A 27,317-nucleotide genomic window follows, 5' to 3' on the forward strand; every position below is an offset into this window, starting at 1 on the left:
CAATTACAATGCGTTGAGCCTTGTAGCTATTTTTGGTTGAAAATGCTTATACAGATACAGATCACATTTTAATGCAACGTGTAATCGTGTTTGATTTATCTAATATACCATACATCCACACTAGCTTAATAAATGTCAGTCTCACATGTGGCATGTTATCATCTAATTCTCTTGTATTACAGCCTATTACCAGAAATCTTTTCATACATAAGTTCTACACAGTACCTTCTGTATATTTGCATATGTAGCCTGACAAAATATTTGCAAATTATTAAATATTAATAAGAGGTTTAGATTACAAAATGATATAGCTTAAGCAGATTACTATTGAACTTGAGGGTGGTTTATGTTCTCGTCAGTGTAGTTTTAATGAGTTCTCTGTTATATTTGGCGTATTACATGCATTCACTGTAATTACTTATTCTGACTAACTGTACAGGGGAAACAGGTTCGACCTAGTCCCAAAATGTGTTAGGATGTACATTGTACAGTATATGGGCAGAAGCCTCTAGCTTTCATGCTGCTTGTTAACCTAAAAATCAGAGCATTGGTCACACATAACAAGCAGTTCTATCTCTTCACTGTCAAGTGGGGGCATGCAAATATGAACATTTGCCTGTTTGTTTTTCATCTACAGTAATGTGTCTGTGTACGTGTGATAATGTGGTATACTCCCTACTAAGTTATTCACCAACATATTTCCCTTTTGGCACCAACAAAAAGCCTGTAAAAAAACAAACAGAGAGACATTCAAGAATTTAAAAACAAAAAGAGCTATAAAAATAAAATTACATTTTCTCAGTGTGCACAGTGCGTCTTCACAGCCAGAGCGCTTGTGCTATTCACAGTATTAAAGCAAGGCACAGCCCCTAACAAGTGTACATTAAGCCGGGCAGGACATCTTTACAAGCCCTGCTCCAGGCCCAGAGCTGTCCCAAGCATGGACCTGAATTTGCAAACACCCAGAGACGCATGCATTCCCAACCAAGAGCAAGGGGGTGAAGAATGGGTATCTGCCCAGTACTGCAGCATTTCCCGGGGTGCGATGTGGTGGATGGAGACCATGGCCTGGTAACAGCAACGCCCATAGGGCACAGCTGGTCCTCCGGAGAACAGCGGGCAATGTGTAGGCAGCACTCCAGCTGCACGAGCACATAGCCCAAGAAACACATCCTCGGGGGGCAGAGGGGTTGACAGAGGGGAGGTAGCGGCCGCCAGGGAAATTTTGAGCAAGGCAGAGCGAGAGAGGACATAGGCTGTGCCACTGCAGTAATCTGGGAAGACATTGGCAGGGTACGCTCCAGAAGGGAGGTAGTGCTTGCTGTCCTGGTCTCGATCCGGGGCCACGTTAAGGTGCACCCGGCCGAGGTACAGGTCTCCTTGTTCGTAGGGGTTACGGCTCCTGTTCAGGAAGTGCAGTAGGGCGCTGGGGTTAAACAGGACGTCATCATCCACTTTAGCCATGAAGTGGGCCTGGGGGCAGAACCGACGGGCCCAGCCCAGCATGCATAGAGTCTTCAGGGTGAGGTTGTTATAGCTGTCCAGAAAACGCCCCTGGATCAGGTCTCCTCGCTCCCGGGCCTCCTCGATCAGCAGCTTGGCTAGGCCAGGGTCGTTCGTCACCCCAACCATGAACAGAGTCATGACCCGGAGACCCCTCACCTCAATCTCCCCGCCCCAACTGTCCCGGATAGCCTGGCGGGCTCTCTGATTGGCAGGGGCTGACGTAACCATAATGATGAGATAGGGCTTGGCACGCTGACAAACCAGAGGACTGGGCATGAGCAAGAACTCCTCGGATCTGGTAGGAGGGACATTCTGGGGAGGAATGATACCCGCATGTGGCTCCACCATTGTGTTCATGTTCATAGCAGTGACCCATAATTCAATTGAGTCCACAAACAGCAGCGCTAACAAGCAAGCAACCACTATCGCAGTGATGACAAGAGGCAAAATCCCAAACCTGCTCCCCCTCTTTCCAAATCGGGGCATACACACCCAAAGTCCCCGTCCCAACATGACCTCCCTACAACCTCCACAATGAGAGGTACCGTTAGAGAGACCGTTGCAGCAGTAGCACACACAAACTCACGCGGTTAATCTTTGTTTATTTCCCCTTCGGCTGTCAAATATGCTTCTTCAATAACTGTGTCCCAGCGAGAATCTGTCGCCACGCGTGATATCGGCTTGTTCCTTTTACCCTTGCTTGATCGTGAATTCAAATCGTCCGCAGTCGGAAGGGAGTGGGTGGTTGTGGTCTCCTCGATGCAGCGGAAGCCTGCAGCATCACTCTCTTTTCGACACAGACACACATGCAGATGCGCGGATGAAAGGGTCGATCTTCCCCCAACAGCCTGAAGCCGTTTTTGACCCTATTCTGCAGACTGCAGAATGCACATTGCACAATCTGCAGTTCTGCTATATTTTCTGATATATTTTGCAGCTGCAACAAAGACAGGGTAGTGCGACGTGCTCTCTTCGACGGTTACTTACAATTTGTGTCGACTATTACAACTCGTAAAACCTGATTTGTCTTTTTATCTAATAATAATCTAGGTACCGGGTGGTTTCTTTCTTTCTTGAGACGTCACGCGTGACGTTTCAATCATCTGCTATGTTGTAGAAAGATGTTGTAGCCCTCGGATCACGCTGCAACTCGGTGGTTAAGATCAGATCAAGAACATAGAAAAAAATCACACCCGTGTGAAGTGAGGGGCGCTATATAGGCCTATACATTACTCTGTCCATGCCAATGGCGTTTTTAATGTTTGTTTAAGGAAAGACAAACCTGTATAGGCCTATAGGTTTAATGTTTCATATATGAACACGGGCCTTTGATATTTTGTGGTTATAAATAACTTATCTTGATTTATATCAGCCAACTACATTTGGCGGGCTTCAGCCAAGTGTCCATCCCTGAGCCTACAGAACCCGGAGCTTAGAACCCGGCAACTACCGCCCTATTTCTATTCTTAGCTCCATCTCGAAAGTGATGGAAAAAATAGTCTATGAACAGGTTGAAAAGTATCTTGCCACTGTGGAATCTTTCCTTAAACAGGTCCGTGGATTATAACCTTATTTTCCTTAATATAGCATGAAGTGAGTCGCGATATCCAGGCAAAGTCCTTCTTTTATTCAATCAAGGCATATCCCATAGTTACATCAAGTTACACGCATCAAGTCATCAAGCATCAATTCCATAGAGCATTCTCAGGCCAGGCCAAGCCTGTCCTCTCCGTTCTCCCACTCCAACCAACCTTTTAACTCTTCTGTGTCCCATCTCTTTATACAAATATGTGGGTGTCACCTTTGTCCCTGTGTGTGTGTGTGTGTGTGTGTGTGTGTGTGTGTGTGTGTGTGTGTGTGTGTGGAAGGAAGTCAAAGGACCCCCACCTGTGACAGGCACTATAATAAAATGCATAGTCAAACTGTTAACCTCCTGTAAAGCATCCTGAGTAATCAAATATGTTGAAACAGACCCCAAAGATAGCCTAGGTATGTTTACAGCTGCCGTAAGCCACGGCCTGTGGCCACAGACCCTACCTACAGATAGCCTTTAGTTCTAGTGGGTCACTTTGGTGAGACACTGGAGTGAGATCAGACTTGCAGAAGTTAAAGTTATATGTACAATTGTGACTAACCATGTGGTTATGCATATGTTATGATTCATAATACACCACACCACAAAATAATTAATGTATGAATTCCAATCTGGCTTCAGAACATCCCACTCCACTGACACATGCCTCTTCTATTTGAGCGACAAGGTGCAGATGCTGGAAAATACTGCAGCATGATCATGCTGGACCTCCAAAAGGCTTTTGACACCGGCGTGAACCACTCCATACTGGTTAACAAGCTAAAAGCAATTGGTTTTGATAGCACATCAGTGAACTGGATGCAATCCTACCTGAAGGGGAGAGAACAGATGGTGGAGGTGAACGGAACACTGTATTGAGTTGTGCTTGAAATTTACTGTAATTCTCCATCTGTTAATAAATTCATCAATCAATCAATCAATCAATCAACCCCTGCCCACTTTGACAGGCTGGAATGGCTTAGGGTTGATGACAGAGTAGGCTACAGCATCTTGCAATGGGTCTGGTACTCTGGTCCACAAGATTCGATACACCACCAATAAGCCATGTACATGTCTAAATACTTCCTTAATGTCAACGAAGTCCACACCCACAACATCAGAGGGAGTTCAACAAACCATGTACAACCCAGATTCGGCACAAACAAGGGACTAAATTATTTTCGCTCCTAGGCCACCAAACTGTGGAACACCCTACCAACAGTCATTAAGGCATGCAAATCCCTTGACTCCTTCAAAACCACTCTCAAAGGGCACATACGGATGGCTGCAATTCGCAACTGGCCCCCGTAAAATCTGAATCCCCCACCCACCCCTTTTCCCCCTCATGTTTTCTCCCCTTTTTACCTCCTCTATGATGATTTTCCTGTTTTTGGCTATATAGAAGTGCATATTTGTACGTCTCTAAATGTTATGATGAATTGAACATGGTGGACCCTATTGTAAACACGTGTAATGCTGTCGTCCACAGTTTTGTATTGAGTTGTGCTTGAAATGTACTATAATTCTCCAAACTGTTAATAATAAATACTTCAATCATCAATCAATCAATCAATGATTAGTAGTCTACTAGTCTTTAGAGTGGTTGGCCATTTGATATCTTTCTCCTATCTTGCTGCTGTGTTTGCAGTTGCACATTGTTGTACTTCGCCCATCATATATGAGAGTTGTTTGTCATGATGATGTCTCTGTCTTTCTGCAGCCCAAATACCAACTCGTGGTAATTTATGACATCTTGTGGTCTTCATCGGCAGTGCAGTTCTTGTAAATGGTAAATGGTAAATGGTAAATGGTGCATTTTTATAGTGCCTTTAAGGCGCTTTACATAGATTGTGCATTACATTCACCCATTCACACACACATTCATACACCGATGGCGGCGGAAACCATTCAGTGTTTGTTCACTATTAAAGTAAAGAGCAGCTCTTTAATAGTAAACATGAACATAGAAATACATGTTCAGATGGGTTGCCTATGCCACAAAAATGTGGAACGCCCTACCAACAGCCATTAAGACATGTGAATCCCTTGACTCCTTCAAAACCGCTCTCAAAGAGCACCTACAGACGGCTGCAATTCGAAACTGGGCTGGCCCGTGAAAATTAAGTCTGAGTTCCCCAACTTCCCCCACACCCCTTTCTCCCCATACTGTACATGTTTTTCCCTTTTTTTAAACGATTGATGATGATTTCCTGCTTTTTGAGGGCGCTATAGCCCCTCCTATATAATTCAGTTATTAGTGTAGATTTTCGTCTTACACAAACATTAAATTCCCATTGACAATGAAAGAAGAATTTACGTCATGTGTCTGAGCAAATCGGTATTTTGGTCCTACACAAAGATTACATTCCGATTGACATGTGTCTGAGCAAATTCCCATTGATTTATTTGTCACTTAATATATACCGGTATATATTTTTCCTTTTTTTCATATATATGATTCATTTATATCACTTACACACCATTCAATTGGATAAATAAGAATTTAATTAATAAACTCCCTTGACAGGTCATTTCATGCAGACGGGATGACGTCAGTGCTGTCTGGCTCGCGCGTGCCGGGAGGTGGGGGCGTAGACAGGAGGAGGGAAAAAAACCTCTCAACGACCTCAATGCACTGGCAAGGCGGTGCGGCGAGGGTCACGAACTATGACCTTTAACAGAAGAAGAAAACCAAAACAAACATTTTATTATATAAAAAACTGCCGGGAACTTTAATACAAATCTGTGCATCTCCACAACAACCCGCAGGAGGTAAGTGAAGTCTGCTGCTTCTTTCCTCATTCAAAACAATAGAAAAGATCAACTCACACTGTTAGCTTTTAGACGGCTAGCCGCGGCGTGCTCTGCCCCTAGACCGACACTGATGCCTGGTAGACCGGGGCTGGGTGTGAGAGCCAGTCGGTGTAGTAGCAGCCCTCTCTGCCCCAAAAAAGAACAGATCTACAAGCTAACAACGACGCGTCGCGATGCGAGGCGCGAGCTTGTAGATCTGTTCTCTTTGGTACTGCTAGAAGAACCCAAGTCAAATGTTCAAGATACGTTTCAAGATAAAGATCCCAAAAGGGGAACAGACAGGACAGCAGTACACGGCTGTTCAGCTAAAGAAGCTAACATTAGCTGTTAGCCTAGCTTCCTGCAGCAGTGAACTCGACCCTTTTACCTTTGCCATCCCGGGGACAGGAACTGGCTTTAATGCTCTAATGTGCAAGGAACCCTTTATTTTTTTAACATAATGGCGTTTTACTTTTATTCCCACCATATTGACGTAGCTGTCAATATATATTTTTGACATATTGGTCTGATAAGAAAATTACTGTAATGCTTCTAATAACTGGCTTCGGCACCCTATTACTGGCTGATTGCCAGGCTCTCCATTTTGTCCTGTGTTTTAACCATAATGGAAGAAAGTGTTGATTGATCATCTGTCCGGCCAATCAGCACACAACATTTTCCTCCTCAACCAATGGGGGTTGGTGCAGTGGACATGAGGCATGGCATTTATCACTTTTCAAAGATCATGTCACCAGTTAATCCAAAAATCACACCCGTGTGAAGTGAGGGGCGCTCTTATCATCTTACAACATGATGATGTAAAACAAACATTGAGACAAAACAAGCATTAAATTCTCTTTATTGTCAATGGCGTTTTTAAAACAAACATTGAACTAAAAACAAACATTAAACCTGTATTATATAGGAGGGGGGCAGAGGGGCGCCCCTCAACAACAACTACAAAGTATTGAAAGCAGTGTTTCTTTTTGCATGTCACAGTCGCAATGTGTACAATGAGCAAAGCGGCACAATTCCAATGCAGAAAAAGCTCCTTGAATTGATAGAGGCTTATCACCCGTGGGTCGCGACCCCTCAGGGGTAGTCAAATTATTTTGGGGGGTTCGCAAATTATTTTCCTGAATGGCTGGGAAATGGAATGAAATGAAATGAAATCTATATTTACCCAGGGTATCTGGGCTAAGCTCAAGAACTTGTTTCCAGCCAGGCCCTGCTCATAGAACACATTTCATCGTAGTGGTTGATGCCTTGTTCAAGGGCATTTCAGTGGTGGTAATTTTAACGTGTCGGACGGCTGATTCGAACTGGGAACCTTCCGGTATCTAGACCGCGCCGCTATCCGTTCGGCCACCGCTGCCACAAAAATTAAGAGTTTACATAGTACACATAGTACATACATAAACTTTCCTTATAATGATTAGATCTGGTTTCAATAGTCATTTATGATATATTTTCTCTATTATTAAGGTTATTTTTGCAGTCAGTTTGTATTGGGGGTGGGGAAGGGGGCAGGGCGGGGGTCGCGAGACATGGCTAAAGCATTTCCGGGGGGTCCCCAGCCAAAAACGTTGAGAACCCCTGTTCTACTGTACTACCCTGACCCTCACACCAGAGGGGAGTCACGGTCAGAGGTGTGAAATGTTTTTAAAGTTACAATTTAATTACTTTTAAGACCTTCTTTTTGAGAGGTGCTAACGGCTCCAACAAGTGAGTGTTATGTCAAAAATTCCACCCCCAATTCCCATTCAAGTCAATGGCATCACGTCGTCATGTACTTGATAAGTGGGTGCAGCAGATCAACTTGTCAAAGGCACCGCTCACTTCACACTGGGGTGTCCATCCATCCATCCATCTTCAACCGCTTATCCGTAGTCGGGTCGCGGGGGCAACAGCTCCACCAGAGTGCTCCAGACTTCCCTCTCCAGAGTGACTTCCTCCTGGGGAGACGTTCCAAGGCCAGTGAGTCGATGTATTTCCTCCAACTGCGCCTTGGTCTGCCCCGGGGTCTCCTCCCCGGTCTCCTCCCCAGTGGGACGTGCGTCGAGGACCTCCCTAGGGAGGTGCCCGAGAGGCATCCTAACCAGATGCCCGAACCACCTCAGCTGACTCCTTTCCAGGCGAAGGAGCAGCGGTTCTACTCCGAGTCTCTCTCGTGTGACTGAACTTCTCACCCTATCTCTAAGGGAGATGCCAGCCACCCGTCGAAGAAAACTAATTTCGGCCGCTTGTATTCGCAACCTTTTTCTTTCGGTCATGACCCACACTTCATGACCGAAGTGGGGTGTGATTTTGATTATTATATTATCAAATTGGCAAATATTTAATACAAAAGAAGGAGGCAAACATTGCGACTGCGAGGCATGTGAGATTGTAGATCAGTTATTTTCATAAAAAACTACTACATTCCAAGTGCTTGTCAGGGTGGGGGGGGGTCTCCAGTTCAAATATGATTATTTTGGGGGTTCACAGCCTGAAAAGTTTGGGAACCCTTGTGCTAGGATGCACTTCTAGGTCTCACACACAACTTTGGCATTTTTCCAAACAGACCTTACTGATGACCTTACATCGCCATGACAACCAACCTGCAGCTGCTTGCTCAGCAGAAAGTGGCCACTGAGCAGGTGGTAGAGGTGAGAGAGAGAGTGTGTGTGTGTGTGTGTGTGTGTGTGTGTGTGTGTGTGTGTGTCAAGATAATGATGATTTTTTATAATCAACTCAATTGATTGATTGATTAACCATTTAAGCCATTTGTCGTACAGCGGCGTCGGACCACAATACAAAAAATTGTATATATATATATATATATATATATACAGTATATATATATATATATATATATATATATTTTTAAACTAATGAAAATTAAGATTACTATATTTTATCCCTGCATATCGAGTCTTTTATTTAAATTGATTAGTTTGATTAACTGTTGATTAACCTAAGTAATGATTTGCAGTGTGCACTCACGTGTGGTGTATTCTGTCTTCTGTGTTGCCTTGGAAAAACACGTCAGTTTCAGCCTCAGGTTCAGTGACCGCTGCATCTTAGTGTTGTCGTCGTTAGTTTGACCGATCGCAACTCTTTTGACCTTGCAAGCGGAAGCAGATGTCAGAGGAGTTAACAGTGTGCCTGCTGCAGTTTATTTGATGGAATTGGGCGTATTGGTGTTGAAGCTTGTTGTAACTCATATATGTGCCCTCCTGCAGATTCAGTGATGAGTGGTCCTCTGCAACACTTCCAGGTGATCTCCACTGAGCCCGCTTCAACACCACAGCGAATACAGGTACAGTGCAAAACAGACTGGCAGTGGCACTCTGTTGTAGTCGGAGTCTGAAGTATATATTTTTTGAGTGGTGTAAACCACTCCTACGACTGGCTTTGTTAGTTTACGTGTCTGTCTGTCTGTCTGTCTGTCTGTTCGTACCAAAAAATGAGCACGGTTGCTATGGTCTATATAAGACTTACACCACTCAGTTTACATGGGTGTCATTTTTTTATTGCAAACTGTCGGCACTTTGTTGTACACATTCGTGAGAGGAAATCACATGAAATAACTCCATACCAGGAGGTGGCAGTAGTTTGCAGGAGCCTGCACTGCTCAAGAGGGCGGAAGCTGGTAAAAAAAAGAAGCGAGACATAGCATTTTTGCGATGCCTCTAGTCATAGACAGAGTTGTAGTAGTAGTTCTCTCTCTTTAGGTTGTCCTCATAAGACTCATCCATCGTTGTTTCCAGTCATCCCGGTTCTCCATGCATCTGCCAAGTTTGTTGGTACTTGAGAATATTATGTTATTAGTTCAAATGTGCGACTTGCAATGTAGGCTTGCTCCTTCACCAGAAGCAGGCAACAAGCAAAAGGAATTCATCAAGAGAAATATGCACGTGTTTATTAATATGTATCAAGCTTGATTCATGTCATAGGTCTATACATCATTCATGTGTTCCTCTACTCTTTTCATTCCATCAAGATTCAATTTCATACTGGCTAATAATATTCAGATTTTGTCTGATTTAGGCCACTTAGTACCAATACCATTAGGCTAAATATTATATTTAAGGTGATACACGAGTGGTGCCTTGGGGGAAAAATCTTAGGTACAAAAAGCCAGAAGGGCCATTACAACATCACGTTGCCTCGCCAGCCTACCCTCTGATCAACTTTATTCCAAATAGGTAGTTATTTGGTCCAGTGCTCCAGACCCTCGCCAACACATGCTTCTTACCTGCAATTGCCTCCTGACTCCATCTGCACCAGCACCAGATCCAGATCATCATAACGTTCAATCATCCTTATAATTAAATCATTTTATTATTCTTATTCAGATCGTATCTATCTTAAAACAAACTTATAGATTCATTATTTAGGCTTTATTGATTACCTGCCACTATTGAGTAGGTTTTTCACAATTCTTCTCTTGAAACCTGTCTTGCCTCTCTTGAAACTTGTCTTCAGTCAGCGGTCGATGTTCAACTAGAAGTCACAACCCAACGGCACGGCACCAGCTACAAAAGGTTGTCAGCAGGTTGTCGGCAACAGACGATTTCCAACCCTTTCCGACGTCGGTGCGGTGGAGAGCTAGCTATATACCCTGCACTGCTATAGATTGAATAAATAAATAAGACAATTGAAACAATATACAGTGTTTATCAGATAGTAGCCCGACTTTCTAATGAAAGTAAATAAATAAAAACTAAATAAGCAAAGAAATAATATGAATCAACTGATGGTATTAATAACTGATGGTATTAATCGATTACAACTCTGATTATCGATTTAAATCAACGTAAATCATCAACGTAAATCATCAAGGCAAATCATCAACATCCATCTATTCCTTTTCCCTGCATGTGTCTCCTTGCTTGTCGCTGCCAGATTGTAACTGATCAGCAGACGGGGCAGAAGATCCAGATCGTGACAGCGATGAACCCGTCCAGTGCTGCCAAGCAGCAGCAGTTCATCCTGACCACTGCGGATGGCACTGGTGCGGGCAAGGTCATCCTGGCCTCCCCGGACAGCCACAACACAAAGCAGCTCATCTTCACTGCTGCAGACGGCCTCATGCCCGGCAGGATACAGGTACACGTTTGTCTATAACAGGGGTTCTCAACGTTTTTGGCCGGGGACCCCCGGAGATGCTTTGGCAGTGTCTCGGGACCCCTGCCCCGCCCCCTCCCGACCCCCAATATAAATTGACTGCTATAACCTTAATAATAGAGACAATACACCATAAATAAATACTGAAACCAGATAATCATTAGGGAAGGTGTATATGTGTACTATATGTAAACTCTTTATTTCCATTTTCCAGCCATTCAGTTTTTTTTTCTTTTTTTTCTTTTTGAAAATAATTTGGGGACCCCCCAAAATAAATTGGCGACCCCCAGAGGGGTCGTGACCCACAGGTTGAGAACCCATGGTCTATAATACCCGTTCTCAGTGTGGGGCCCGGGGGACACCCATTCTTGGGGGGGTTCCAGGGGATCCCCAGCTAAATGATTGATCGTTAGGAACCAAATGGACCCTTATGGGTCTGTAACTAAAATAGAACCAAATGGACCTGTAAGGAGGGTACATTGTACACAGGGTAGATTGGGGTCCCAGAGACTTTAAAGTTTAAAATGGGAGTCGATGGCCTCATGTATATCAAACTGGGGGTTCTTAAAATTAAAAAGTGTGAGAATCATTGGTCTAAAACCACGTCACAACCATGATAAGATGTGGTATTTGTGGCTGGAGGCATGTGTGATTCTGGTGTGTCCTACCTTTGCTCTTGATACTTTAAAGCTGTGCCACCAGTGATTAAGGACAGACTGTATTAAGGACAGACTTTGGATTAGAGAGGAGATTGTATGACTGCACCTTGTACCCTTTTCCCAGATTGTCACAGATGCGGCATCGATGGAGCGGCTGCTAGGACAGGCGGGGGATCTGAACCGACCGCAGCCAGTGGAGTACTGTGTGGTCTGTGGAGACAAGGCTTCAGGTACTTCCAGCTTTACATACTGAACACGCACTGCTTGCATGCTTGTTAGCTCGAGACTAACTACACATTGTTTGCACTGGTGTACCGTCCTACAGTAACCTCTTCAATGAGGTGCACCAGCCCAAAAATGTTCACTGCACATTTAACCCATTCTGGGCGGGAACCACTTTTGGTGTTTTAAGCATTATGTTATTCCTTAGCTGTTGAAAAATAGCAGATCTACAAGCTCTGCTATTTTTGAAAAATCTTGAAAATGTGGCGCAAATCTTTGAATATATATTCTTTCAGAGCGAACGTTTTTAACTCAAATCTTTACTTCTGGGGGGCTCCCTGGAACAACACATTTTCAGATGGGGGTCGGCGGCCAAATACATATAATTCTGGGGATCCTTGACATGAAAAAGGTTGAGCACCGCTGACATAGAAACATGAGGTTTTTCAGAAAACTCATGATTTAGAAGACATTTGTAGGTTTGTCAGGTCTAAATGGGTTAATTTAATACGTAATTTTTGTCAGCTTTCCTAAACATTGGTAATTTCTTAAAACATTATTCATTCATATGATTGTAAACAGGAGTTTTAAAAATGTTTAAAGTTTCACTTATTTCTATTGCATTTTGATCGCTGTTTTATAAATCGTTTGTATAGGTCAGCAGGTGCCAGACATGTCACTACTTGAGGCAGGCTAAGGGTTCACTGTGAAATTGTTAATTATTATAATATTGGCCATATTATAATAAGGTGTGGAGGTTTAAGAGATGGTCCTTTCCTTAAGCATCTACAACAATTGTATTTAACCTGGAAAATCTGGCTTTAAAACAACACACATGCACACAGTGACTCGCACACATCTACTACATGTATGTGTTCAGGGCGTCACTATGGGGCAGTCAGCTGTGAGGGCTGTAAGGGCTTCTTCAAGAGGAGTGTGAGGAAGAGCCTGACCTACAGCTGCCGCAGTAAACAGGACTGCATCATCAACAAACATCACCGTAACCGCTGCCAGTTTTGCCGGCTGAGGAAGTGCCTTGAGATGGGGATGAAGATGGAGTGTGAGTTTGTGCCATCCTAGTATCACGCATGAATACGTTCAATAATAGTTGACTGTTAGAGCGCAAGTAAGTAGTCATGATGATGAGTCACACTGGTAAATAAATTGATGCAGTGATTCCCAACCCGAGGACTGGGGCTCATTGGTGGTCCATGAGGTTATGTGTGGGCCCACAAATAATTCACAAAACACGATTCTCAATCACAAGATTTTGATGATAATATAACGTAACATATTTCTATTAAAATGTAAAAAAAAAAAAAAAAAAAAAAAAAAAGTTAGGAGCACTCATAAATCATCATACATCAGCCAATCAAATCATCACATTCCGTGGTACAACACACACACGCACACACACACACACACACACACACACACACACACACACACACACACACACACACAAAGCTGTGCATAGGAGGGACCCCTCAAAAATATTGTGGTATTCCTCCTTAAAACCTTGTGATATTGATAAATAGGAACTTTAAAGTATACTACATTAGTTCCATTGATTCAAGCCAGAACACAATCAATTGATTGATCATTAAAATGCTCTGAAAACCTTCCAGAATTTCAAGTCTGCCCTGATCCAGAAACGGTTGGGAACCGCTGAAATGATTTGTACTGTTTAGTGTTTACTATACTTGTTTTTGTATTGGTGTGGACAGCTGTACAGAGTGAGAGGAAGCCCATTGACCTTGTGTTTTTGTATTGGTGTGGACAGCTGTACAGAGTGAGAGGAAGCCCATTGACCTTGTGTTTTTGTATTGGTGTGGACAGCTGTACAGAGTGAGAGGAAGCCCATTGACCGTGTGTTTTTGTATTGGTGTCGACAGCTGTACAGAGTGAGAGGAAGCCCATTGACCTTGTGTTTTTGTATTGGTGTGGACAGCTGTACAGAGTGAGAGGAAGCCCATTGACCTTGTGTTTTTGTATTGGTGTCTAGCTGTACAGAGTGAGAGGAAGCCCATTGACCTTGTGTTTTTGTATTGGTGTATAGCTGTACAGAGTGAGAGGAAGCCCATTGACCTTGTGTTTTTGTATTGGTGTATAGCTGTACAGAGTGAGAGGAAGCCCATTGACCTTGTGTTTTTGTATTGGTGTGGACAGCTGTACAGAGTGAGAGGAAGCCCATTGACCTTGTGTTTTTGTATTGGTGTATAGCTGTACAGAGTGAGAGGAAGCCCATTGACCTTGTGTTTTTGTATTGGTGTATAGCTGTACAGAGTGAGAGGAAGCCCATTGACCTTGTGTTTTTGTATTGGTGTATAGCTGTACAGAGTGAGAGGAAGCCCATTGACCTTGTGTTTTTGTATTGGTGTGGACAGCTGTACAGAGTGAGAGGAAGCCCATTGACCTTGTGTTTTTGTATTGGTGTATAGCTGTACAGAGTGAGAGGAAGCCCATTGACCTTGTGTTTTTGTATTGGTGTGGACAGCTGTACAGAGTGAGAGGAAGCCCATTGACCGTGTGTTTTTGTATTGGTGTGGACAGCTGTACAGAGTGAGAGGAAGCCCATTGACCTTGTGTTTTTGTATTGGTGTGGACAGCTGTACAGAGTGAGAGGAAGCCCATTGACCTTGTGCCCAGAGAGAGACACGCCAACTGTGCTGCCTCAACCCACAAGATCTATATCCGCAAAGACCTCAACAGCCCTCTCATCGCAACGCCAACCTTCATCTCTGACACAGACACAGAAGGCTCACGGTATGTGATATTTAAGCTCCAATCGGGGAAGCTCTATTTAATTGATGTTTTATCCATCTGTATGGTACATATACAGATGGATAACATAGTATCATGGTAACATAGTTAAACTCTAAATAATAAAGTCTCATCGTATGACAGTGTCATGCAAATGTATTAGCTATTTCACTTTTGTTTTTGTTATATTTTGAAAATGTGAGAAAATCTTATTTGAACATTTTCACCTATAATGCCATGTCCAAGATAGGGACACCAGGTTGAAAGTAGTGGTTAAGTCTGTCTGGGCTTAACCAATTGCAAGTATTTAGAAGAGCTTGTGACTGAATAATAACTAAATTTGAACACAGGTTGGTTATGGACCATAACAGTTATGGACATACAAGATTCACTAACAGTGACGATATACACGGCGTTAGCAGCGCACACTACAGTTACAACCTGTCAATGACAAATATTGTTTGTTTCATTTAGAAATATTAATGAAACAATAGTTTGATTAATTCAAAAAATATCTTTAAAACCCAAAATCAAATCATTAATATGTTTTGAACTTTTGGGCTCTACTCTGGGAACTTTTAAATCCATGGTTGTTGCTAGAACAGCATCAAGAAAACAGTCATGCCATTGTATCAATATGAATGACCGCCCCCAAAGACTTTGGATTGCTTCTGCAATGCAGTTCTTTTTTTTACTTAATTAATTGTTTCCACCCAGTTTTAGCAACAGAATCTCTCAGATTGTCCTCAGTCTCTAATGTGAGTCTAGGTTTATTGATGCCATCTTCACTCTGCTGGATAGCTGAATACAAACTATGGAGTGTGACACTGACGCGATGATCTGGCGTTTTTGTTCTAGTTCAAAGCTTCAAACACAACATTTAGAAATCCTGGACTACTGTTTTAAACATTTTTCCCCTCCCTTCTCTAAGTTGTCAGTGTCACACCACACCACATTAAAATGGTTCAATTCTTCCGGGAACCATCACATAATAATGCAATATGTTTTTGGAACCTTTTGATACTGACATGTGGCTGATGATGGCTGTGTATCCTCTGCAGATCCAGTCTGTTAGACCAGGGAATGCTGGTGAACATTCAGCAGCCTCTCATCCAGGCTGATGGAACGCTGCTGCTGGCTACCGACTCAGAGGTACAGCATCTAACGACTGTCTGTCCTGCTGCTGGACAAGTCTTTGTGGACTAGATGTGGTGGCATGTGTCTCAGAAAATGAATTTCATTTTAGTCAGTGGTGTTGTAAAAACATAGCCGATCTACAAGCTCACAACGTGTCACATCACAACACGGTGTGCTCTTATAGATCAGCTGTTTTCAAGAACAGTGGTTAATCTAGTCCTATTTCTAAAGATGTGTATTTTCAAATTGGAGTGCTGGCAACTTTATTGCTTTACAGTATATGGTTTTCTACTGGTACACTGTTTCTAGCAGCCAGTGACATTCCAAGTCTCTTAATGTGGGCTAATCAATTGCATGGCTACATATGTTGTGACCCCTCCAGATGGAGTCTGTGCAGGGGGGCCTGGGGACACTAGCCAGCGTGGTGACATCCCTAGCCAACCTCAGTGACTCCCTGAAAGACAACCTAAACAATGGCGATACCTCGGATAACCAGAGGGAGGAGCAGTCCGCCAGCGAGATTACACGGTCAGTTAGCAGTACTGTAGTCTGTGACTGACGAACACTTTTCTTTTCTTTTTTCAATTTATGTTTTATTGAATTTTAATCGAATATACATGACAATTGACAATACATACAACCGAAAACAAAACAAGACAAGACAATATACGTACAATACACACAAGGGGAGATATCTGCCTCTCTTCTCTATTGATGATCATAATACATAAGTACCTCAAACAGGTGCATATACAGGTTAAACAGGTTTAACTGAATTTATACAAAATCAGGTCTTATGGTAGAAACATGAGTAATCCATCTAAACCAGTTATCTGTGAAGACTTCAACCTGACCTCTAAAGCTGAATGTAATTCTCTCCATAATAAATATACTATAGATTAAATCAATCCATTCATTTATATTTGGTATAACATTTGTAAGCCACTTTTTTGTTAAGGCTTTTTTGGATGCCACCGACGAACACTTTTCAAGTTGATGAACACTATTGTCTCTTTTAAGAGTTGGTCTCCTTCAAACAGCTGACAGTGACTGAATAAAGGATCTGTCCAAAATCACATACTACTGGCTGTAGTACTAATTGGTATGCTATTTTACAACTTACTTTTGAGTGCATACACATACTTATCATGGAATGTTAGGAAAGTGCTCCATCTTGTGACAAAGCCCAGGTACTACACTACACCTACATGTTCCTGTTCATCAATTAGTATAGCATTAAACGTTGTTTATTGGACATGTCATCGGTTTCAACAAATGACTACATTCTAGATTTGTTTTATGGAAGAGTAATTGACAAGACATCACACCAGAGGTTTGGTCGCTGCATGCTACGCAAAGTACGCATGTTGTTGTCCATTATTGCGTACTGTAATATTTCCCAAATTTAGTATACATTTCACGTGCTCTCGAGTGGTTACTAAGCCTTCAGCCATACTCTCACATACTGTGTGTGTGTGCGTGTGCGTGTGCGTGCGTGCAAATTTGTATTTACCTGCATTATATTTGGGTGTTGTTGTCATGTGTGTTGGTGTCTTACAAACAGTGCCTTTGACACCCTGGCTAAAGCCCTCAACCCATCAGAAACAGGGGTGGGACAGAGCCTGGCAGCTAAAGGGGAGTGTGAAGGTGGAGCCACCATCCAGCTGATCAGCCATGATCAGGACAGCCCCATCATCGAGGTGGAGGGGCCACTGCTGACAGACACGCACGTCGGCTTTAAGGTGGGCGCAGCATCCAGTCAACTCACAGGTAGACAGCGGTAAATTAATGTAGTATGCTTCAGTCTTAATTTAATTATTTTCTTTAAATAAGTATTAAATAGCTGAGCTCTATATATTATGATAGACCTGGTTCATTGATATCGAGTGTTTGTTCAGTAACGATTTTTCTGTCTCTAAACAGAAATTGCATTTTTTTTAATGCTGCCACATTCACCAACCGAACAAGATTCTTTTTTGCTTTGGCAGGTCTCAACATTGTGTGTGATTGGTCAGACACTCAATGCGCTCGTGCATTGTATTGTTTTATTTCTGCCAGTGAACAGTTTTGAATGAAGGCTGTCTGAGGATGTTAGGAGGTACACACCTCTATAATCCCTCTCTGAGCAACTACAAACTCAACCAGATGGCAATTAATTAATCGGCACACACTTTGTCCACCGTGTTTGTCAGTACAAACGGTGAAACCTCCTGACAAATTATACCAAAGCACGTTGGAGATTGATGTGAACAAACGGCAAAGAATCTGTGGTAAAACCACAGTTCCAGAGTATAAAACACTTTTGTCTACGAACTACCTTCGTTCTGAGAAGACCTGCCCAAGCTGAAAAAAGGTTTGGCGTCGGTCGTTGAATGCTGTAGGCTTGAATAAAATAATGAACTTTTTTTTGACAATTTCACTCTCTTACTTTAATCTCGTTCCTCCAGTTGACTATGCCCAGTCCAATGCCTGAGTATCTGAATGTGCACTACATCTGTGAGTCCGCATCCCGCCTCCTCTTCCTCTCCATGCACTGGGCACGCTCCATCCCTGCCTTCTTAGCCCTCGGGTGAGAACGCACTATGACACTTTAACCACTCTCAACCTGGCGTCCCTATCTTTGGCATATCATTATAGGTGGAAACAGCGGATCCACAATCTGTTTCGTCGCTTCACTTGTCAGCTTGTGGATCGGCTGTTTCCACGTGTGAGCGCACTCGGCACAAAGACACTTTAATTATAACTTGAAGGCAGTAGCGCAGACAGCTTCTCCTTGTGTTATGCGTAAGTTTGTAACCACTGCAAAAGAGTGAGCACGTTATGGTTCCTTTATTCACCCCACTCCACCCCCCGCCCCTCCGCCCCTCTCTCTCTCTTTCTCTCTGTTTCTCTCTTAGTCAGGAGGTGAACACCAGTTTGATACGAGCCTGCTGGAATGAGCTCTTCACTCTGGGTCTTGCTCAGTGTGCTCATGTGATGAACCTTTCCACTATCCTAGCTGCCATTATCAACCACCTGCAAAGCAGCATTCAGGATGGTAGGATGGCATTCAGACCTCATATAAATGAGCTATATGCTGTATTGAGTGCATTTATGTGGACAGACTGGACACTATACCGATCAAACCCCAATTATTAAGGCAGTACACTGGTCATTGAAATGGGCATGTATACACCGTTATCTAATTTCCTGAATCATGGTACAATCAATTTCTTATTGTGCCGCAAGATGCAACAACTTCACTTCACATGGGAAGTATTTACAAACCTTTACGGAGAAACCTGACTTTTGAGTAAAACCGTGAACCCGGATTATTACCATAATTAACTTTATGCATGTAAATGCTTCAGTGAAATGATTGGCACCAAGTTGTTGGTGTATTAGAGTGCATGGAATTACACTTCTTTTATTTAGTCTAACTAGCTGCGCCATTATGAATTTAACAGCTGCTATATGTAAGTAACCTGCTTGATTAAATAAAGTTCATAAGAGCAAATTGTGAACGTTCAGGCCCTAAATTGGTGATTTTCTTTCTGTCTCAGACAAGGTTTCTGGGGAGAGGGTGAAACAGGTGATGGAGCACATCTGGAAGTTGCAGGAGTTCTGTAACAGTATGATGCGAGTGGAGACGGATAGCTACGAATTTGCCTACCTAAAGGCTATAGTGTTGTTCAGTCCTGGTGAGTACAGTGTGTTGAAAAGACCTTGATCAGGGACTGATTTGGGGTCAGATGTATCCATCTCTAAAATTACGGAGGTGTTCCCCATTTGAGGCTGTACGGAACTGATTATGTGCCAAAATTATTCTGTAGTGTGAGGTGTCTCAGACAAAGGGCCCTATCTTCCACCCGGCACAAGATGATGCTAAGCAGCAGAGCAATTATCATTGGCATTTTCCAAATGGCGCAGATGTCTTTTTGTATGCCCAGCGCCCATATCTTACACCCAGAGAGAAGAGTCAAAAAGCTATTGTGCTTGAGACCTACACTGACCTGCTCAAAAGTCTAACACAATCCCCAGCACATGAGCACAACATTCCCCTGCTATTTAGAGAGCGCATTACGTTTGTATATATTTATTTTTAATTAAGCTAATGCAACTCCTGTGTGGGAGTGACTGAACTGTTTAACAAAACTACTGACTGAACAAGCATGATACATTGACCATTTCAGAGAATGGCTATTGTGTGTGCCACTCACCAGACCACCCAGGCTTGGATAGCAGCAGCCAGATTGAGAAGTTTCAGGAGAAAGCCCTAATGGAGCTGCAGGACTATGTGCAGAAGACCTATCCAGATGACACTTACAGGTACACAGCTTTCTACCAAAAACAACAACCCACACTATTGTCAGCTCTGAGCCATGGCAAATCCTAAAGCCTAGTTCAGACCAAAGATTTGCAATGAGACTAAACAGGTTTAAGCCAGATTTATACTTTGCTGTATGGATGGTATTGCATGCCGAAAATAGCCAGTCTACAAGCTGACTGAAAGCTGACTTCAGAAGTTTCCCAGTTACAAATGGTCATGAGAATATAGAAAATAACTAGCGGGGGAAAGTCAGATAATAGGAAAACTAACAAATATTAACAAAAATAAATAAATATTAGACATATCACAGTCTCTTGTGCAAGCACTGTAAGAGACGTCCTTTAGAAGCAGATATATGTATCAGAGAATATACAGTCTTGTGCAAGTGAGAGACAACGCATAGCAGCAGATATCAAACATGTAACTTGCTATAATGCAGTGGAGTATTCGTAGTAGAGAGACAGGAAACTGATGTCAGAGAGAGGAGGACATGGATCACAGTTCTACAGCCAGAATCAAACATTGCAAAATGATGGACTATCAAATCATCTACCGGCAACCCATCTAAAGAAATGTTTCTATGGTTTCTCAGATTAACCCGGATCTTGACGCGACTCCCGGCCCTGCGTCTAATGAACTCCAGCATCACAGAGGAGCTCTTCTTCACAGGATTAATAGGTAACGTCTCAATAGACAGCATCATTCCCTACATTCTCAAGATGGAAAACGCTGAGTACAGCAGCCCAGAACCCGATGCTACGGACTGACGTCCTAGAAGAACAACTATAAAAATCGGTGCAGTGCCGCTTTGTCTTAAGGTCTTTACACACAGGGGGCCTTTTGTTTTGTGCGATTTATTCGGGCAAAAATATATTTTTCGTTTGTGTGAATGAATAAATAATAATACATAAAAGTGACGCAATGTCTATTCAGAATGAGGTAGATTTTTCACAGCGAATAGGCTATATGAATACTTTTGATGCAAAGTAACTTGCCATCGATTTTTGTGCTCCCGATGTGTAAAGACCTTTCTAATGGTGCGTGCCGTAAAGCCATTCAGGGATCGCTGTAAGACTGAAGCCTACTTTATGCCCCGTCACGCCATGGTGTGAATAGCCGACTTACGAGCTCGCAACACATCGCGAATGCAACGATTTGTGAGCTTGTAGGTCGGGTTTGAATTGGGCTCAAGGTGGACAGTTGTTAGTGTTGACACCAGGATGAGGAGGGCTGGAAACATCTCCAGAGGAGATGCTTCTTGGAGCCACTCGTGAGCGTTCATGGCACTGCGCTCCTATGAAAGAGGGCTTTCCACACCGTTGTCTACGTTTCCTGGTCTCATTCTAGGTTTATCGCACTTTGTTCATTTCCTTACATGATCATTTAACCTTTAAGTCTTTCAGTTATTTTAGTCTTATATAAGCCTGTTACTGTACACTCATCATGATGAGTAGTGTGTATACAGTATATATAGATATATACAGATATACTATATATTTATATATATATATATATATATATATAGATATATACAGATATACTATATATTTATATATATATATAGATATATAGATATATACAGATATACTATATATTTATATATATATAGATATATACAGATATACTATATATTTATATATATATATATATATATATATATATATATATACCATTTAACACCCGTTTCTACAGTAATACCAGAAAGCTGTACAGTATGTTCAAGTATGTCCTTAATACAAAAATAATAGAAAGGTTAAAGGTGGGATTAGAGGTTTATCCATTTTAAAAGTTATACCTAAAGGAAGTCTTGGTACCTACCTACAGTAAAATGCACAGTGAAGAAGAGTTGAAGCTACACAATGTCTGCATTTGTATTATTTGTCAACATTTGGCACTAAAATAGGCTTGTATGTTGAATTGGAACTTTATTAATGCAGTGGTCACTTTTGCTCTTTCAGTTCATACTCTGGGGAGAAACTGAAACCCCACCACCCGGCTGAGTATGACGTAAGAGAAACATATATTGCTGGGTGAATATTGTTGCTGTCGGGCGGAACCCTCTTACATACATACATACATACATACATACATACATACATACATACATACATACATACATACATACATACATACCATGTTTGCTGTTTTTGAATTGGAATCTTGAAAAGTAACAGTTTTGGACATTGAGGATTCCACCCGACAGAGCAGATATCGTGTACAGTGGTTAACAAATTAAGGATTGTAACTTAAAACAAGAAGTCATAATTTAAAACGAAATAAGATTTCTCTGAATGTTTAAAATGTGTGTTATAATACATTATTTTTGTTTTGTTTCTCAGTTTTTTTTTTAATGTTTTTCATAGTTAAGATTTTGTACAACCAGGAGCACTTGTTCATTGTACAGTTAGTTATATAATTACTATTTCCTCCTAATATACATGAAAGGTTAACAGCTAAATCAGGTACAAGAATTAACTCAGTTTAATGGCAACTAACCTCAGTACAGTGTTTCATCTGTGAAATATTCAGATTAATTAGCCATTTTGTATGGTCACTCCACTCTAAACTCCATTCATAACTTACACAGAACCGATGTTCAAAACCATTTGATGGTTAGATTTATTCTATTTAACTTTTATTGCAATCTCTTTCAGAGACATTTAGTTCATCTAAGCCAGAGGTGGGGCCAGCTAATTTTTGTCTGATAGGATTTTTAGTTTTTAAGTTAATGTCTGGAAATACGCATTAACATGAATCCAACATATCATTAGCAAATATAAATATTTAAAAGTAGGGTAAGTGGTTAAAATAAGTGTTAAATAGCTATATATATTCTGAGTGTTTGTTCAGTAGCAGGAGTCTCCCGTCACTCCTGCTCTTTAGTAAACAAAATGCATTTTCAGTTCTGGATAATAATCCAATCAGGAGAGAGAACTTGTACAGAAAACAGATTACACAAGTGAAATTGGAAGTGATGGCACTAAAATAAATGAGCAGACAAAATTGGAACACTACAATTGAAGCTGATAAATAGGTACTCTTTGATTAACTGAAATGTTTCCACCCACCTGAAAAACTAAATATGTTAAAGAGATGAAGAGATGGGAGACTCCTGTTACTGAACAAACACTCTATATAGCAATGGTTACTATTAGAATATAGTGCTTTAACCTTTTAACAAAAAAACGTTTTGTTTTAACCAGAAAATATCACTTACCCTACCTTTTTAACACACTGATGATGACCGTGCTGTCAAACGAATCTATGAAGTCTTCAAACCTGCATTTAAAAGAAAAAAACATTGGAATACTCCCAAGTTAGTCTCAAATCTCATCAGCCAGACATTAATGAGACAATCAGCTAAATATTACCCTTACAGGTCCATTTGGTTCCATTTGTACACATTTTTGTAAGGGGCCATTTGGAGCCCCTTCAAGGAACCATGAGGGTCCCTGGACCCCACTTTGAGACCCACTGGTGTAGCAAGTTCCAGTGAGCCAACATCAGCACCCTGACTCTGTTTGATCAGAATGGAACAGAGCCTTAACCCATTTTGACCCGAGATCAGATTCTAAAAATGTCTTCTACATCCTGACAGTTTTCTGAAAAAGCTTTTTCAAAAATAGCAGATCTACAAGCTCGCGAGTGGCGCGCTATGAGCTTGTAGATCTGCTATTTTTCAATAGCTAAAGCATAACAATGCTAACACCAAAAGAGGTTCCCGCTCAAAATGGGTTAATTAGCATATTTGGTAACTGTGAAGGAAATGAGGAAGAGGCTCAATTTTCAATATAGCTGCTGTGCATAGAGCTTATTAAAATAAAAGCTCTCTCAGTGCATGGTTTTGTTCTGAATAGTATCACAGATTTTATGTAGAGTGTAACTATTTCTGGCATAGGAGATACAAGTTTGTATTATTGTTATGTCGCAAATGTCTGTGCAATTACCACACATCACTTTTTCCCTTTTTATGACAATCAATTCTATGCTGTTTTTCCTCCAGTTATGTTTAATTATCATGCTGTAGTTTAATGTCAGCCTTGCTTTTGTACATCTGCTTTTTCTATGTGCTATATTTATCAAATAGCGTCTTTTCCTACAAGGAATCTGCAAACTTCAAGTATTTGCTTCAGATGGTTACTTTCGTTGCTACTGTTTATACATTGTTGTGGCATTTGTATTCTGTTAAGTGCACATCCATCAGCCTCTGGTGTCCCGCTGCATTCATGCTGACTAAAACCCTTGTTTGTTTTGCTTTAAAACTTTAAATCTGATTTGTTGTGAACAAATTAATGTGTCCAATACGTCCAATTAAGTGTACTTAAAGTATGTTTTGGGCAGGTTTGTGAGTTTATTTTTTAATTTTTTAATGAAAGTAAAAAAAGATGATTCAGCCTCAAGTGCACCAATGCCTTGAAGACCAACTGATTTCATATTGTTTGTCCGTCGGTTTCCCGCTCCAAAAATAGCAGATCTACAAGCTCACAATGTGGCCCAATTGGATGCATTGTGAACATGTAGATCAGTCATTTGTGCGCTGTGTACCGTTGTATGACCGTGTATGGATTAGGCTGTAGCAGTATGGACCGTGTATCGATTAGGCTGTAGCAGTATGCATAGGCTTAAATGTTGATGATATCGTTGGCAAAGAAGAGCATCAGCGGTATCATGAATGACACGGATGAAGTCAAATGAAATTAAGTCAGCTGCAATTACGTTCTCATAAAATAAATGTCAATTGTAATATGTGGGTTTAAAACCTGTAAAGACTGTTTCTAAAGGCACTTAAGTGAACAGACCTTTGTACGTGTAATTTCATTAAAAATGAGTGCATGTCCTTTTTAAGCGGAGTTTTATAATCTTGTCACTGTCTGCCCTTAAACAAGGAGCATTATTGTTATTTTTTTATAGTGCATTGCAGTGCATGAAGACATTAAATGCATTTTATTAAATGCTGTATGAAAAAATGTTGATTTAAATGTTGTGGCTTTAAAATACTAACCATGAACAGTCACCATGCTAAAGGGTGTGTGTGTTTTTTTTTCTGCTTTATGGATTAAGCATACTATGGTTAAAGTTTTATAAGTGTACGTATTCGCTCATGTAATACGAATTTCTTCAGATATGGTGATTGAATGATTATTCAAAAATACATTCAGTTTTTGCTCAAGTTTGTCATAACCCTACATTTTCTACCTCATATCAATGAAAAATGTATTTGATGATTGAACTCCTGTTCTGTATCATTCCATTCTCTGAGGCTGGTATCTCTGAGTCTGAAGCCCCAGAAAGCGCAGTTCAGAAAAATAATAAACTATTCATGCTCAAGTAGTGGATTTCTCTTTTCACTGTATTTATTTAAAAAAAGCTATTTTCTAAGCTTTGCTATCCACTTTAAAATCGAGTTTTCCTGTGAAAATGGGTATTGGAAAGATCTGACAGTAGTTATGTCTCAATTAATTATTATCGTCAGGCCTGATGACTAATAAAAAATCACACCCGTGTGAAGCGGGTACTCTTATCATCATACATCATCTCATCCGGCCAATCAGAATTTGCGTCCTCACCTTCGTCATACAGTTTGTGTTACGCAATGTTGTCCCTTCATTGTCAATGGCATTTAATGTTTGTGTTGGGACAAAGTTTAGGTTACATACACTAAAAGCTGGACATAGGGGCAAAAATCACCCGTGTGTGAAGTGAGGGGCGCTCTTATCGTCATACATCACATTCTGTGCTCAGCCAATCAATTCATCATTATGAGGTACACACAGACACAAGGCGTGGCATAGATATATAAAGGCTAGATGGTGCAAGGCGGAGACTCCGGCATCAATCTTGCTGCAGTCCTACGTTCTGTGGTAGATGGTGATCAGCTCAAACAAATATACTCACTCAAACTTTGATGGATTTACAAACGGTTTGGTTTATTACAAACGTTATCAATGTGGCTATGATTCAGGATGCTTATCTGCTTATTTTTCTTTTTTTTTATATGAACGTCATATAATGGCATATAAGTAAGCTGACGTCTCGAAAATCGGTTGAAAATTGAGCAAGTATGGTTATTTAAAAAGTACATGCCCCATAGACACAATGTTATGAGGGGGCGAGCTACCTGAAGCAAGATGGCTCCCACCAGAGAGTTAGGACAACTCCGTTCACTTCATGGGGCCAGTCCGAATACCGGAGAACTCGCCGGCTTACCAACTCGCCGCAACGAAAAGTGGAGAGAAACAAGTTTCAATGCAATTTAAATAACGGTGAAGTAAAACTAAAATGCACTAAACCGCGGCGAGTTGGAAAACCGGCGAGTTCTCCGCATGCTAGGCGAAGAGTGGCAAGTCCTGGATCGGAAGTTGGCAGAATGCACTGGACTCAGGCAACAGCCCATCTTTAATCTTTGATCTTAAATTCCTTTATTTTAGATTGTTTTCAGTAATAGTACAACATAAACATTACAGACTTTAGTCGTCACTGTGCAATACTTTAAAACAGTTTTATACAATTGCTGATATTTGCGCCGCCCTGTATTTCAAACTCCAGCTTTTCACACTCCAGGGCTGCATGAACAGCGCTTGAACGCTGTTTTCTGACCCCTAAATGGCGCAACTCTCTCAGCTATATGGCTCTGGCCGCATGACGTCACTCTCCATTGGCCAGCAGCGCGGGCGAGCCATCTAGCCTTTCTTATACCGGTATATATCTGTGCTAGCTGCCCCTCAAAAATAAAATCAGGAGGGGATGCTCCAACTGAAAGTCCAACTGAAACTCATGCAGTCTGTCTGTCTGTGTCCCTTTTACGCCCATATACAGTATGGAGATCCCTGATGTCATCTTAACATTCTTGACAAATGGAGTTTGGACCAATATGCCTATATATGGGCAATGGGCATATTGGTCGGCTCAACGGCTCTAGTCACATGCCTTGAAGACCACCTGATTTCATGCCTAGCCGACTGGTTATTAATTGCGCAAGCAGAGCGCACAAGTAACATGGTAACGTAATTAAGATATGTTTCAATGTCGGGTGAATTAAAGGTAATGTCTGTACAGTATGTATACATGTATGTAATCTGAAACCTATCTTTATTCCGTCACCATCGAAAGCCAGTTATACCCCGGCATTGATACATATCTAAATTACGTCACCCTCAACATCAGTATATATACCGCTGAGCATACGCACATAAAAGCCAGCCGACCACAGTATAGTACTTTCAACTTACAACTTACATACATG

The 27,317-nt window shown here is 41.5% G+C and overlaps 2 protein-coding genes and 1 long non-coding RNA gene across 6 annotated transcripts; 2 read left to right on the forward strand and 1 right to left on the reverse strand.

The window, feature by feature from the left end:
• Positions 1 to 309: 309 nt before the first annotated feature.
• On the reverse strand, positions 310 to 2,226 carry b3galt4 (UDP-Gal:betaGlcNAc beta 1,3-galactosyltransferase, polypeptide 4). The gene has a single exon (XM_079489260.1). The coding sequence runs from the start codon at positions 2,017 to 2,019 to the stop codon at positions 904 to 906; it is 1,116 nt and encodes a 371-aa protein (XP_079345386.1). The 5' UTR covers positions 2,020 to 2,226; the 3' UTR covers positions 310 to 903.
• Positions 2,227 to 5,717: 3,491 nt separating this feature from the next.
• On the forward strand, positions 5,718 to 21,557 carry nr2c2 (nuclear receptor subfamily 2, group C, member 2). 4 transcript variants are annotated; one of them, XM_079489019.1, is made up of 15 exons: positions 5,718 to 5,851; positions 8,436 to 8,520; positions 9,132 to 9,173; positions 10,763 to 10,966; positions 11,768 to 11,873; positions 12,746 to 12,925; positions 14,475 to 14,631; positions 15,690 to 15,780; positions 16,148 to 16,293; positions 17,330 to 17,507; positions 18,213 to 18,334; positions 18,663 to 18,802; positions 19,308 to 19,445; positions 19,968 to 20,073; positions 20,667 to 21,557. In XM_079489019.1, the coding sequence occupies exons 2-15, from the start codon at positions 8,461 to 8,463 to the stop codon at positions 20,839 to 20,841; spliced, it is 1,845 nt and encodes a 614-aa protein (XP_079345145.1). In that variant the 5' UTR covers positions 5,718 to 5,851; positions 8,436 to 8,460; the 3' UTR covers positions 20,842 to 21,557. The 4 variants fall into 4 exon arrangements, with proteins under 4 accessions (XP_079345145.1, XP_079345142.1, XP_079345144.1 ...); XM_079489016.1 differs by having other exon boundaries at positions 5,745 to 5,851; positions 9,097 to 9,173; positions 19,938 to 20,073; XM_079489018.1 differs by having other exon boundaries at positions 5,745 to 5,851; positions 9,097 to 9,173.
• A 2,247-nt stretch (positions 21,558 to 23,804) lies between these two features.
• On the forward strand, positions 23,805 to 25,402 carry LOC306912948. Its single transcript, XR_013788457.1, has 2 exons — positions 23,805 to 24,623; positions 24,655 to 25,402. It is a non-coding gene; the product is annotated as an uncharacterized lncRNA (long non-coding RNA).
• The last annotated feature ends 1,915 nt before the right edge of the window (positions 25,403 to 27,317 follow it).

This window comes from Electrona antarctica (genome assembly GCF_951216825.1).
Source record: "Electrona antarctica genome assembly, chromosome: 2".
NCBI lineage: Eukaryota > Metazoa > Chordata > Actinopteri > Myctophiformes > Myctophidae > Electrona > Electrona antarctica.

What these genes read in the sequence shown, in the direction of transcription:
- nr2c2 (XM_079489019.1), top strand. Translation starts at nt 8,461, where the DNA reads ATGACAACCAACCTGCAGCTGCTTGCTCAGCAGAAAGTGGCCACTGAG. An exon ending in CAACACCACAGCGAATACAG is followed by an intron (nt 9,174 to 10,762) that starts GTACAGTGCAAA and finishes TGTCGCTGCCAG; the next exon opens with ATTGTAACTGATCAGCAGAC. An exon ending in ACACGCACGTCGGCTTTAAG is followed by an intron (nt 17,508 to 18,212) that starts GTGGGCGCAGCA and finishes TCGTTCCTCCAG; the next exon opens with TTGACTATGCCCAGTCCAAT.
- b3galt4 (XM_079489260.1), bottom strand. Translation starts at nt 2,019, where the DNA reads ATGTTGGGACGGGGACTTTGGGTGTGTATGCCCCGATTTGGAAAGAGG.